The sequence below is a fragment of the Mobula birostris genome, chromosome 12 (genome assembly GCF_030028105.1).
Source record: "Mobula birostris isolate sMobBir1 chromosome 12, sMobBir1.hap1, whole genome shotgun sequence".
NCBI lineage: Eukaryota > Metazoa > Chordata > Chondrichthyes > Myliobatiformes > Myliobatidae > Mobula > Mobula birostris.
The window spans coordinates 48,075,002-48,088,517 of NC_092381.1; the positions used below are offsets into that span (position 1 = coordinate 48,075,002).

General features: G+C 40.1%; 1 protein-coding gene across 2 annotated transcripts in view; it reads left to right on the top strand.

The window, feature by feature from the left end:
* The window catches only part of faf1 (Fas (TNFRSF6) associated factor 1), a 368,750-nt gene that overhangs the window by 308,984 nt on the left and 46,250 nt on the right, over positions 1 to 13,516 (top strand). For both annotated transcript variants that reach the window (XM_072273767.1, XM_072273768.1), the window contains 2 exons: positions 8,474 to 8,554; positions 11,037 to 11,114. In XM_072273767.1, coding sequence (XP_072129868.1) covers positions 8,474 to 8,554; positions 11,037 to 11,114 — 159 coding nt within the window. The remainder of the gene's footprint in view (positions 1 to 8,473; positions 8,555 to 11,036; positions 11,115 to 13,516) is intronic.

Here is a 13,516-nt window from a genome sequence, read left to right on the forward strand (position 1 = left end):
TGAGATCACTTTATTATCAATGTTAAAAGGTTTATCTGTGAAGGTTTATCTGGCCCCCACCGCTTTATTTTCACCATGGATGTCCAGTCCCTATATACTTCCATCCCCAACCAGGAAGGTCTCAAAGCTGTCCACCGTTTTGGATTCCAGACCTAATCAGTTCCCCTCTACCACCACTCTGCTCCGTCTAGTGGAACTAGTCCTTACTGTTAATAATTTCTCCTTTGGCCCCTCCTACTTCCTCCAAACTAAAGGTGTAGCCATGGGCACCCATATGAGTCCCAGCTATGCCTGCCTTTTTGTTGGATTTGTGGAACAATCCATGTTCCAAGCCTTTACTGGTACCTGTCCCCCTCTTTTCCTTCGCTACATCGACGACTGCATTGGCGCTGCTTCCTGCACGCATGCTGAGCTCGTTGACTTCATTAACTTTGCCTCCAACTTTCACCCTGCCCTCAAGTTTATCTGGACCATTTCTGACACCTCCCTCCCCTTTCTTGATCTTTCTGCCTCTATCTCTGGAGACAGCTTATCTACTGATGTCTACTATAAGCCTGCGGACTCTCAGAGCTACCTGGACTATTCCTCTTCTCACCCTGTCTTTTGCAAAAGTGCCATCCCCTTCTCGCAATTCCTCTGTCTCCGCTGCATCTGCTCTGATGATGAGGCTTTTCATTACAGGACGAAGGAGATGTCCTCCTTTTTTAAAGAAAGGGGCTTCCCTTCCTCCACCATCAACTCTGCTCTCAAACGCATCTTTCCCATTTCACGCACATCTGCTCTCACCCCATCCTCCCGCCACCCCACTAGGAATAGGGTTTCCCTTGTCCTCACCTACCACCCCACCAGTCTCTGGGTCCAACATATAATTCTCCATAACTTCCGCCATCTCCAGTGGGATCCCACCACTAAGCACATCTTTCCCTCCCTCCCCCCGCCCCTGCTTTCCGCAGGGATCGCTCCCTACGCGACTCCCTTGTCCATTTGTCCCGCACATTCCTTCCCACCAATCTCCCTCCCGGCACTTATCTTTGTAAGCGGAACAAGTGCTACACATGCCCTTACACTTCCTCCCTCACCACCATTCAGGGCCCCAGACAGTTCTTCCAGGTGAGGCAACACTTCACCTGTGAGTTGGCTGGGGTGATATACTGCATCCGGCGCTCCCGATGCGGCCTTCTATATATTGGCGAGACCCGACACAAGCTGGGAGACAGTTTCACTGAACACCTATGCTCTGTCTGCCAGAGAAAGCAGGATCTGCCAGTGGCCACACATTTTAATTCCACGTCCCATTCCCATTCTGATATGTCTATCCACGGCCTTCTCTACTGTAAAGATGAAGCCACACTCAGCTTGGAGGAACAACACCTTGTATTCCGTCTGGATAGCCTCCAACCTGATGGCATGAATATTGACTTCTCTAATTTCTGTTAATGCCCCACCTCCCCTTCGTACCCCATCCGTTATTTATTTATTTTTATTATTATTATTTTCTCTCTCTCCTTTTTCTCCCTCTGTCCCTCTCACTATACACCTTGCCCATCCTTTGGGCTTCCCCCCTCCCCCTTTCTTTCTCCCTAGGCCTCCCATCCCATGATCCTCTCATATCCCTTTCGCCAATCAACTGTCCGGCTCCTAGCTCCATCCCTCCCCCTCCTGTCTTCTCCTATCATTTTGGATCTCCCCCTCCCCCCTCCCACTTTCAAATCTCTTACTATCTCTACTTTCATTTAGTCCTGACGAAGGGTCTAGGCCCGAAACGTGGACTGTACCTCTTCCTATAGATACTGCCTGGCCTGCTGTGTTCACCAGCAACTTTTATGTGTGTTGCTTGAAATTCCAGCATCTACAGATTTTCACGTGTTATCTGTGAAGCATTGCTTATTGTTGCCCTGATAATTCTAGTAACTGTGAAATATTGTTCCCCAAATAATGTGATTTTTGAATTATACTCATGCATAATATTTAACGTTAGTTCACTTTTACAGTTTTCAGTTCACAAACAAATGCTCCTTGCATTGCACTGCCAAAGTTCCTCAGTTCTGTGTGTTTTTTGTATCTTTTCAAGTACCTTTTCATTTGGGTGTGGGAGGGTAATCAAGTTTAACTAGATCCATACCTCTAGCAGTACCATAGTGAAATCAGTCACAGGGCAAGAGTTACTCACATCGAATCATTTTTAAGTGACTTTAGTGATATTGAAAGTATTATTGAAAGGGTTAGGAACTTCCTAAAGTATAACAGAAGTAATGGAAATACTCTAGTTAAGAAGCATATTTGAAGAGAAGCACCCTGGTCACAGAATCTTGTTTATCCTATTTGCCTCTTTAAAATAAACGTGAGAAAAGTTTTTTCACCCATTTGGTTAGATTGCTTAACAAATCTTTTTTAAGCACTCAGCATAAAATCCAGTCTAATGTTGGTTTTGCTGTTATTCATTTAATTGTTTCTTGGCAAGGCTACTATTTTGCTATTTCCCAATTCCAACAATATACAAGGAAATCCTGAGAGAGGTTGCCCACTCAAACATCTCAAATTTCAGTCCTGCCTTGCTGCTTTCTACATATGGAATGTTCCTAGTTTTTCCATCACATTAACTAACTTTAATTGCATTCTTAACAGGAAATCCAATTCTAATGATATTCATTGCCCTTGCTTTAAATATGAAACTTGTCTTATTGGATGCTTATATTTCATAATTCAACGTAAGATCAAAAAATAAAATTCAATGACCTTTTCTTCATTTGGGTTAAAACTAATTATGTTGTGGTTTAAAATGAAGGTTAAAGCAGATTTTAATATTATCATATATGGAACTCGAGCTTTAGACACTTGAATGACTGACTAGTTCAGTGTAATTACTGTGATTCATGGGATATTTGTTATGCAAGAGATGAATGGAATTGATCTTAAATTGTTTCGACTTGCCACTGCATCTGATTTGAAATATCTGGATAGCATACTGTCAGTTATGGTAAGCTATCAAGATTAAATGTGTCACTGGCTCAGGTGAAACAATTTTGAAATTAATGTGTATAGTTCACACTTGACAGCTGAGTAAAATTGCAGTTTACATACTGAAGTGGTTTCATAATCTGTTTGTAAACCTGTTGTTGTCAGATGTCTTTAGGGAATAGTTTGTCATAAGGGATTTTCTCTTCACGTAATGAACAGAAAACATTTGTGACAATTCATTGTTGTTTTTCACAAAATACATTTTTGGTTTATTTTGGTAGCATTTACTAGATGGAAACTTTCATGGTTTTTATCAAGTTTGTCAACTAAATTGCTTAATCAATGAAATACCAAATTTATCTCAATGCTAGTTTTTGATTTCAAGGTCTGATTACAAATCACGGAAGCTGTGATTTAGAATTTCTGATCATTTTAATTTCATGAAAAGAATTTTGCAGAAGTAATCCTGTAAACAATTTTGTCCAAAAGTCAAAAACTTTAAGTAAATACCATTGCTTATCTTGGTTATATATGCACATATTACATTTACGATATTGAGTAGTTGCTAGTCACAGCAGCATGCTAACAACTCATTGATTATGAACTTGGAAAATACTGAAAAGTGAAGTGCGTATTGGTATAAAGATGTAATAGAGAAGAATCCTGGAAATTCTGCAGTTTGTGAAGTATTGACCCACTCATGTCAGGTAATATACCAGTATTGTTATTCTGTGGCATTGTTATCTAGTAACTTAAGGCTTTATCATATATATCTTCATGGGATATCTGAAAAAAAAGCAAGTTATAGTTCATGCCTAGCCTCATCTTATAATTTTCCCAGTTTGCTTTTTAAAGATTGGAGAGGCAGCTCCAAAACACCCCCTTCCCACAGGCCACTTCCAGAGTATGCAACAAGTTAGAACACAGATTGTGAACTTGACTAGATTGTGACGTTGTACAAAACTAAGTGGAAACCTTGAGCTGACCCAGGGAACATATTCAGAGTGACAAAGGGAGTCCCAGCCCAGTTTACAAAGTACACCCACAAATTTCTACCTCTTGTCCAATTCTGTGTGCATTCTGTTCATTGGTAAAACAGACCTTCCAGAGGTGGTGGTCGGAAGAGAAGGCTCTGGGAGGCCTCAAGGTGAGCTCAGAATCACTTGTTGCCTTTTGGCATTAGGTAAAACAAAGGCGAGAAAAACACTTACAAATTACCACTTGTTATTCTCTGCCAGTATTTCTCAGTGTCAGGGAAAAAGAATTAGGAATAAACATTGATAGCAAAAAGGGCATAGAATATTAGAGGTGGGCAACTTCCATGGGCATGGTAACCTCAAGAACATAGCTGACTGGGTTCTGAAGGACATGGGTACCAGATTCTGTGTGTAGTAGATCAGCGGTCCCCAACCACCGGGCCGCAAAGCATGTGCTACCAGGCCGCGAGGAAACGATATGAGTCAGCTGCACCTTTCCTCATTCCCTGTCACGCACTGTTGAACTTGAACATAGGGTTGCCAACTGTCCCGTATTAGCCAGGACATCCCATATATTGGGCTAAATTGGTTTGTCCCATACGGGACCGCCCTTGTCCCGTATTTTCCCCGCTAAGGTAGAGCGTTCCTATGAAACCTTTCGTGCTGAAATGGCATAAAGCGAAGAAGCAATTACCATTAATTTATATGGGAAAAACTTTTGAGCGTTCCCAGACCCAAAAAATAATCTACCAAATAATACATAAAACCTAAAATAACACTAACATATAGTAAAGGCAGGAATGATATGATAAATACACAGCCTATATAAAGTAGAAATAATGTATGTACAGTGTAGTTGGGAAGTTTAAGCCAAAAGCGATTTATGGAAAAAACATCGGCACGTATGCGGATGCACATGTCACGCATGCGCACACAGGTGCCCGCGCAAGGCTTCATGGTCATGGTAGTCTTTCAGGGTAAACACAAGTCCCGTATTTGACTGCTACTTTTGTCCCTTATTTGGGAGTGAGAAAGTTGGCAACCCTGACTGTAAAAGACACGTTGAGGTGAGTTTAACCCTACTTGAACACCCCCTCCCCGGGTCGGCCGGTCCATAAGAATATTGTCAATACTAAACCGGTCCGCAGTGCAAAAAAGGTTGGGGACCCCTGTCGTAGATAGTGAGTGAGCTATCAGAATAGATAAATTTACTTGAGTTCATTCATAGTGATCTACCTGTTGCTGAGTGATGGTCATCTGGACATTCAGCACAGGAGTGGGATCTTTGCCCCACCATGCCCATATTGTTCTTTTAGCCTATCTACACCAATCCCATATACCCAAGGTTCATAACCTTCTCTGCTTTGGCTTGTCTAAATGTCTCTTAAGCATAGTAATTGTATCTGATTCCACTACATACTCTAGCAACAAAGTTCAAAGTAAATTTATTATCAAAGCGGAGCAGACTTGATGGGCTGAATGGCCTACCTCTGCTCCTTTGTCTTGTCTTGTGATCAAAGCACATATACACAACACAAAGATTCATTCTCTTGTGGACATGCACCGTAAATCAAGAAACACAGTAGAATTATTGAAAGGCCACATCCAACCAGACAGTCAACCAACTGATCCAATACAAAAGAGAGAAAAAAATAATAAATAACTAAGTAATAAGCTATCAGGATTAAATGTGTCATTGGCTCATTAATCAGGGGTAAGTTTTTTACACAGAGAGTGGTGAGTGTGTGGAATGGGCTGCCGGCCACGGTGGTGGAGGTGGATACAATAGGGTCTTTTAAGAGGCTCCTGGATAGGTACATGGAGAGAAAAATAGAGGGCAATGGGTAACCTGGGGTAATTTCTAAATTAAGTACATGTTGGGCCCGGCATTGTGGGCCGAAGGACCTGTATTGTGCTGTAGGTTTTCTATGTTTCTAAATATGAAGGACATGAAATGAAGCGTCCTTGAAATAGAGTCCATAGGTTGTGGGAAAAGTTCAGTGATTGTGCAAGCAAAGTTATCCCCTCTGGTTCAAGAGCCTGATGGTTGAGGGGTAGTAACTGTTCTTGAACATGGTGGTGCGGATCCTGAGGCTCCTGTACCTTCTTTCTGATAGCAGCAGCAAGAAGAGAACATAGCCTGGATGATGGGGGATCTTGATGATAGATGCTGCTTTCTTACACGGTGCTCCATGTAGGGATGAGCTCAGTGGTGGGGAGGGCTTTACCCGTGATGGACTGGGCCATATCCACTACTCTTTGTGGGATTTTCCATTCAAGGATATTGGTGTTTCCATACCAGGCTGTGATGCAACCAGTCAATAAACTCTACACCACAGATCTATAGAAGTTCATCATAGTTTTAGATGTCGTGCCAAATCTTCATAAACCTCTAAGGAAGTAGATGCTGTGCTTTCTTCGTATTTGCATTTTATGTGCTGGCTCCTGGATAGACCCTCTGAAATGATAACACTGAGGAATTTAAAGTTGCTGACCCTCTCCACCTCTGATCCCTCAATGAGGACTGGCTCATAGACCTCCGGTTACCTCCTCCTGAAGTCAATAATCAGCTTCTTGCTGACATTAAGTGAAAGGTTCTTTTGGCACCATTCAGTCAGATTTTCAATCTCCCCCTTATATGCTGATTCTTCACCACCTTTGATTTGGCCAGTGACGGTGGTGTCACCAGCAAATGGTATTGGAGCTGTGCTTAGCCTCATGGTTCAAATTACAATCACTTTGTGTGGAGGTATAAAAAAGCTTTTCCCCTCAAATTATTTTTGAAACTCCTTAGTCTCACCTGTAGTCTAGGCCCTCTTGTTATTGATACACAGACCATGGGGAGAAGATTCCATCTACCCAGTTATAATCTTATATGTCTCTATCAGGTCTCGCCTTGCACTGATGAAAATAAGTCTAGCCTATAAATCTTTCCCCATACTAAGGTCTTTCTATTCAGGAAACATCTTGGTAAATCTCCTTTGCACTCTCCAATGATAGCACGATTGTCACAAGCTCAGCTGAATATAGCGTTAAGACCGTTGAACTTAAGAACAGTACAGCACTGTACAGGTCCTTAAGACCCACAATGTTGTGGAGACCTTTTAACCTATTCCAAGATCAATCTAACCCTTCCCTCCCACTTGCCCTCCATTTTTCTTTCATCGATGTGCCTATTGCGCAAAATATTCCCAAGTGTCTGTAACCAGTATTTTGTAAATTTGCAACATGGCGTCACTTTATTCTATGCCTTAGCATTTTAATGCAAGCATCCCATATATTGCCTTCTCCACCCTAGGATACTCTGGGATCAGCAATTCAGTTCTTTCTCCTTCGCTCCAACAGTACAAAATTTCACCTAGTTAAGTCAGAAAACCCCTAGTTTTCCAAGTAGAACTGCTTTTTTAAAGTATATGATCAGGTCCTTTATGGTTATCCTTAGGAAGCTAAGTTTTCACTTTATTAATTTACAGGGCATACAGTCCAAGCCTGACTCAACTCTCCTTATAATCTAACCCTTGCAATTGAGATATAATTTTGGTAAAAGAATAGCTTGCTTCTCTCCAGCACTTATCGATGAGTGCAATGGAATGACTATTAATAGCTCAAAACAATATTACCTACCTATTATTCCTATTGTTTATTTCCTTCTGCTTGGTTAATTTCTTCATTGGGTTAATTCCAAGAGCTTCAAAATTACCTAGTAGTCTCTTAGGTAGCATTTTTTCAAATGCATTCAGAAAATCCACATAAATTACGTTTGCCATTCACTATTATCAATTTCTCCAAAAACATTCAATCAGTTTTGACAGGCACGATGACTAAACCTTTATGCGTACATCTACAGTGTCTCTATTTAGCTGAAAATATCCAAGTATCTAGTCATTTATTCTTTATTATAGACTGATTACCAGTTTATTTGCAATAGATGTTGATTTCAGAAATATAGCATTCCTTGGTTTCTTCCTTTTAAGTCACAGAATGTCTTATTGCAGTTGACCCTTATCGAGAGAACTTGGGAAAATTATCATTGGAACATCCACATTGTTCTCACCACCTTTAAAATCCTTGAATAGAATCATCTCAGGATTTGATATTCTTTGCCATCATTTTCTTAATTACTGTTATTTTTTTGTACACGAAGACCATAGGTACAGAATTATGCTATTGAGTCTGCTCCATAAACTTCACTTGACTTTGGTCAGTTCCCATCCTGTATTCAATATTAGTATCCTGTATTAGTATCTAGCTCTTTTCTCTTTACAGATACAAAAATTCTTAGACAGCAAAAGCAACATTACTTACATGCAAGAAAGAACAGTGATGCTATGTTGACCATTTCATGTAATATATTATCTTTGAAACTAAGTGTTTCAAATACTTAAAAAGTTTTGATAGCCAACAAGATTAAACTGCTCACAAATGACAGTTCACAACAGGGTTATCCTGTGAATCCAATAGATGCTTTAAACCAAGCAACAATTGGTTGTCAATTCATTTTATTCATCACTTATTTTCTCATATGTTTCTTTTTTAAGGATGAACGTGAAGCAAGAGAAAAAGTAAAACGAGAGCAAGATGAAGCATACAGAGTTTCTCTGGAAGCAGATCGAGCTAAGGTTCGTTCTATTTTGCAAAATTTGAAAACTTACAGATAGCACCAAATTTAGTGGTATAGTAAACAGTGAAAAAGGTTATTCAAGGTAACAGTAGGATATGGGTTAACTTGTCTTTGTTGGCTAAGGTATTGAGTATGAGAGTTGGGGCATCATGTTACAGTTGTTCTAAACTTTGCTTACGCCACACAGAGTATTGTATGGGTTTCTGGGCATTGCACACTGAAGTGTGTGATTAAGCGAGAAAGGGAGCAAGAAAATATTCACAAGGCTGTTATGTGGATTGCAGCGTTTCAGTTATCAGAATAGATAAGGTCAAGTAAACCTGTTTTCCCTGTAGTGAGGGAGGCTGGGAGGTAACATGATAGCAGTATGTTCTGAAAGCTATAGATAGGATACATAACCTGCTTGTGTTTGTCATGGTTGGGGTGTCTAAAACTAAAGGGTGTAGCTTTAAGGTGTGAGGAAGGAGGTTTCAAGGAAATCTGAGTAGTAATATTTTCACACAACGGGTAGTTGGTATGTGGAACAAGCTGCCAGATGCAGTGGAGGTAGGAGCAAAATTGAATTGAATTGACTTTATTTCTTACATCCATCACATACATGAGGAGTAAAAATCTTTGTCTTGCGTCTCCATCTAAATGTGCAATCATAGTCATTTATAATAATTTATAATAAATAGAACAGTCAATGTAATATAGAGTACACTCAGATCAGCGTGAGTTCATCAGTCTGATGACCTGGTGGAAGAAGCTGTCCTGGAGCCTGTTGGTCCTGGCTTTCATGCTGCAGTACCACTTCCCTATGGTAGCAGCTGGAATAGATCCATGGTTGGTATCAATATTTAAGAAGTATCTTGACAGGTACTTGAATGAGCAGCACAGGTAAAGATGTAGAATTAATAGCAGAAAGTGGAATTATTAGATGTAGGTACAATGGTTGGCATAGACATGTTGAGTTGAAGGGCCTATTTCTATGCTGTACAAATCTGACTTTTTATTCTCATAATGTGGGATGATTCTTTTCCTCTTTAAGGCCAGTTTTTTTAATGTTGGTCAGATTGACTTTCTAACTTCCATAATCTTTTTTAGCTCTGCAGTCCTTCATGGTTTGTTACATTCAAGATTTAAATTGCTCCCCTCCACCCCAACTCCTGTTAGTACATCAACAGGCCCTTTGGCCTATCTATGCTGATATCAAGCACCCATTTTTACACTTATCATACCCTAATCAATTTTGTTCTCCCCTCATTCTTCTCATCTCCCCCCCCCCCGCCGCCCCAGATTCTGTCCCTTGCTTACACACCAGGGACAATTTACAATTGCCAACCTGCATGTATTTGGAATGTGGGAGGAATCTGGAGTTCCCAAGAGAAACCCATGGGATCTTGGGTGAACATTCAAACTCCACACAGGCAACATCAGAGGTCAGAATCCAACTCAGTCACTGGAGATCAAGATGTCTTTGGACTTTCCAGCCCTGCCCCCTTGAAATTCTCTGCTCTATGCCTTTCCTATCCCTGGTGCTTATTAAAACTCAGTTCTTTGGTTGAATGCTCATTTTTCCAAATATCATGCTTTTTGTCAGCCTTCGTTTGATATGATTTACATGAGAAGCTGAGATATTTTGGTACATCTTGAGAAGTACATAATTTGAACATTAAAACAAATAGAACTTGAACTTGTTCCTTAACTTTGATGGAAACTTTGTGATATTTGAGAAATCTCAGGTGAGGTTAAGAAGCGCGAAGTATTTTGTGGTGAATTACCATCAGTTTTTCCAAATAAACCTGTGTGAAAACAGAATTCCTGCAGCTGTTCATTGGTAATTTGCCAATGGGCACCTTATTAAATCTCATGGTGGATCACCATAATGACAGCAGTTCTCCAGCACTTAACCCTGGCACAGATTCAAAGGAGAAGAGTGGGTACAAGGCATTAAGTAAACATTCATACTTGGGTTTGCTTACTAGTTACATTTTATTTCAATATTTATACAGGTTTTTATATTTTGAGACCTGTTTTGTATTCAGTGTGGGATTGCTGGGATTGCCCCCAAAATCTGACTATTATGTCTTCTTAAATGGCAATTTTCCCACACTTTAATTTATATGTCAACAGTTTTAGTAACTTATTTGCCTTGGAAATGTTTTTGAATGTTAACAACATTCAGAAACCTTTCCAATATATGTATGTAAGGAAAACTTGCCACTGCACAATGTCCTTTCTGGAGTTAGTACAAGCTTTATTTAAAGTGTTCTCAACAGACAGTGAAAACAAATCTAAGTGAAAGCTTATGGCTAGCATTAGCTCACTTTTCTGCAAAATTTGGCCTTTTATTTTTTGTATAAGGACTATTTGCACATTCATTATATCAATGTTATTAAGAGTTCCCTGTACTTTTTTTAAACTACTAAATTAGGGAATACAATATGGTGAACTAAAATGGTCTTCAACTTTTCTTCAACTCAATTTATGTTCTTCAGAGAGAAGCACAAGAAAGAGAAATAGCAGAGCAGGTGCGTCAAGAACAGATTCGAAAAGAACAAGAAGAAGAACGAGAGGTAAAAGTATATAAGAACTAAACCTCTTTTTGTACCTGTATTCTGAGCATATTGTACATCTCAGTTTCATTTCAAAACACTTAACTTCCGTCTCTCAGTAGTACCACAGTCGAATCTCATCACATCACATCTTTCACCTTCATGTTTGTTCTTCTTGTTATAGCGACGTAAACAATAGTAAGATGCATTTACTAGCGAATAGGGCATTGAACAAGACGTTTCAGATAATGCACTTGTTTTCCCATGATTGTCCTTCATTTTCACTGTGACTAAAAGATATTGATAAAAGAAGAAAGAAATATGAAAACTCATAAGACAGAATCAGGTTTAGTATCACTGATATCATGAAATTTGTTGTTTTGGGACAGCAGTGCAGTGCAATAAATGAAAATACAATAAATTGCAGTAAGAAATATATAGAAATTTAAATAAATAGTGCAAGGAGAGTGCAAAAATAGTGAGATGGTGTTCATGGATTGGATCATTGTTCATTCAGAGTCTGATGGAAGAGGCGAATTGTGTGGTGTCTTTAGGCTCCTGTACCTCATCGCCAATGGTAGTAACAAGAAGAGAGCACATTGTGGGTGAGAGGGGTCCTTAATGATGGTGCCACCTTTTTAAGGTATCGCCTTTGTAAGATGTTCTCCATGCTGGAGAAGCTCGTGCTCTTGGTGGAGCAGGCTGAGTTTGCAGCTTTTTTCCGATCCTGTCCAGTAGCTCCTCCATACTAGCTGGTGATGCAACCAGTCAGAAAGCTCTCCACAGTACATCCATTTAAATTTACTGGAGTCTTTGGTGACGTAACAAGTCTTCTCAAAGTCCTAATAAAGTATAACCATTAACTTGCTTTTTTCATCAGACAGAATGATTCTGGATCTAGCTCATTTCCTGGACTTACCATCAATGCTGTGCCTGCATTTATTTTTCAAAATGTGGAGAGTTCAGCAAACAAAGTCCTCACATTAGTATCCAGCAGAGCAGAAAAGGTATCAAACAACAAGTAGGCCTTAGCCTTTGTTAGCTTGCAAAATATTATAATTATGAAGAAAACGTTGCTATGTCACAGGGCTCAATGATCAGCCTTGCTATGTATCAGAGAGTTGGATAATTCTCAAGCATAGAAGGCCAAGAGTTCCTGCGACATGACTTTCTAAACCTTTAGAGTTACCAGCTTTTAATCAGCATAGTTTGGCCCATCCTCACAACTATCCTTATCCTGCTAGTAGAGTATTTCAGTGCAGGTGCAGCTCACATAGAACTGTACAGCAGAGGAACAGGCCCTCTGGCCCACAATGTTGTGCTGAACCAATTAAATTAGTCATCAAATGCCAACTAAGCTCATCTATGCAATGCCCATATCCTTCCATTTTCCTCACATTCATGTGCCTATCTAAATGTCTCTTAAAAGTCCCTAATGTATCTTCCTCCATCACCACCCCAGGCAGCACATTCCAGGCACCCACTGCTCTGTGTATAAAAACCTGGGGAAAAGATGCTCCCCATCTACTTTATCTATGCCTCTCATAATCTTAAAATCTCAATCTCAATCTCTGCTGCTCCAGGCAAAACAACCCAAGTTTGTCCAAACTCTTGTTTTGGACATGTCTTCTAATCCAGGCTGCATCCTGGTAAACCCCTTTACACCCTCTCCAAAGCTTCAGTACCCTTCCTATAATGGGGCGACCAGAAATGATGCAACTTAACAAGAGTTTTATAAAACTGCAACATAACTTCCTGATTTTTCAACTCATTGCCTCAACTAATAAAGGCAAGCATACCATAAGCCTTCTTAACCACCCTATCAACCTGTGTAGCCACCTTCAAGAAGCTATAAACTTGGACCCCAAGATCCCTCTGCTCCTTAACACTGTTCAGGGTCTTGCCTTTAACAATGTACTGTCTCTTTAAGTTTGACCTACCAAGGTGCAACACTTTTTACATTTGTTTCGGTTAAATTACATCTGCATCTTTGCCAGTCTTCTACGATATCTACAACATCATCAATCTTCGTGTCATCTGCAAACTTACTTAACCTCCCATCTACAATTTCATCAAGGTCATCATTATACATGACAAACAGCAGAGGACCCAATGCAAATCCCTGTGGAACACTAATAATCACAGTCCTCCAGCTATAATGAGTCCCTTCGACCATTACCCTGTATCTTCTATAGGTAAGCCAGTTCAGAATCCAAATGGCTAATTCGCCATGGACCTCATGCATCTTAATCTTCTTGATGAGCCTCCCATGAGGGACCTTGTCAAACTCCTTACTAAAATTCATGTACGCAACATCCACAGTTTTAACTTTTATCAATTACCCTTGTCACCTCATCAAAGAACTCAATCAAGTTAATCAGCCAATTCTGAATCCAAAAGGCCAAGTCACTGTGAATCCCATG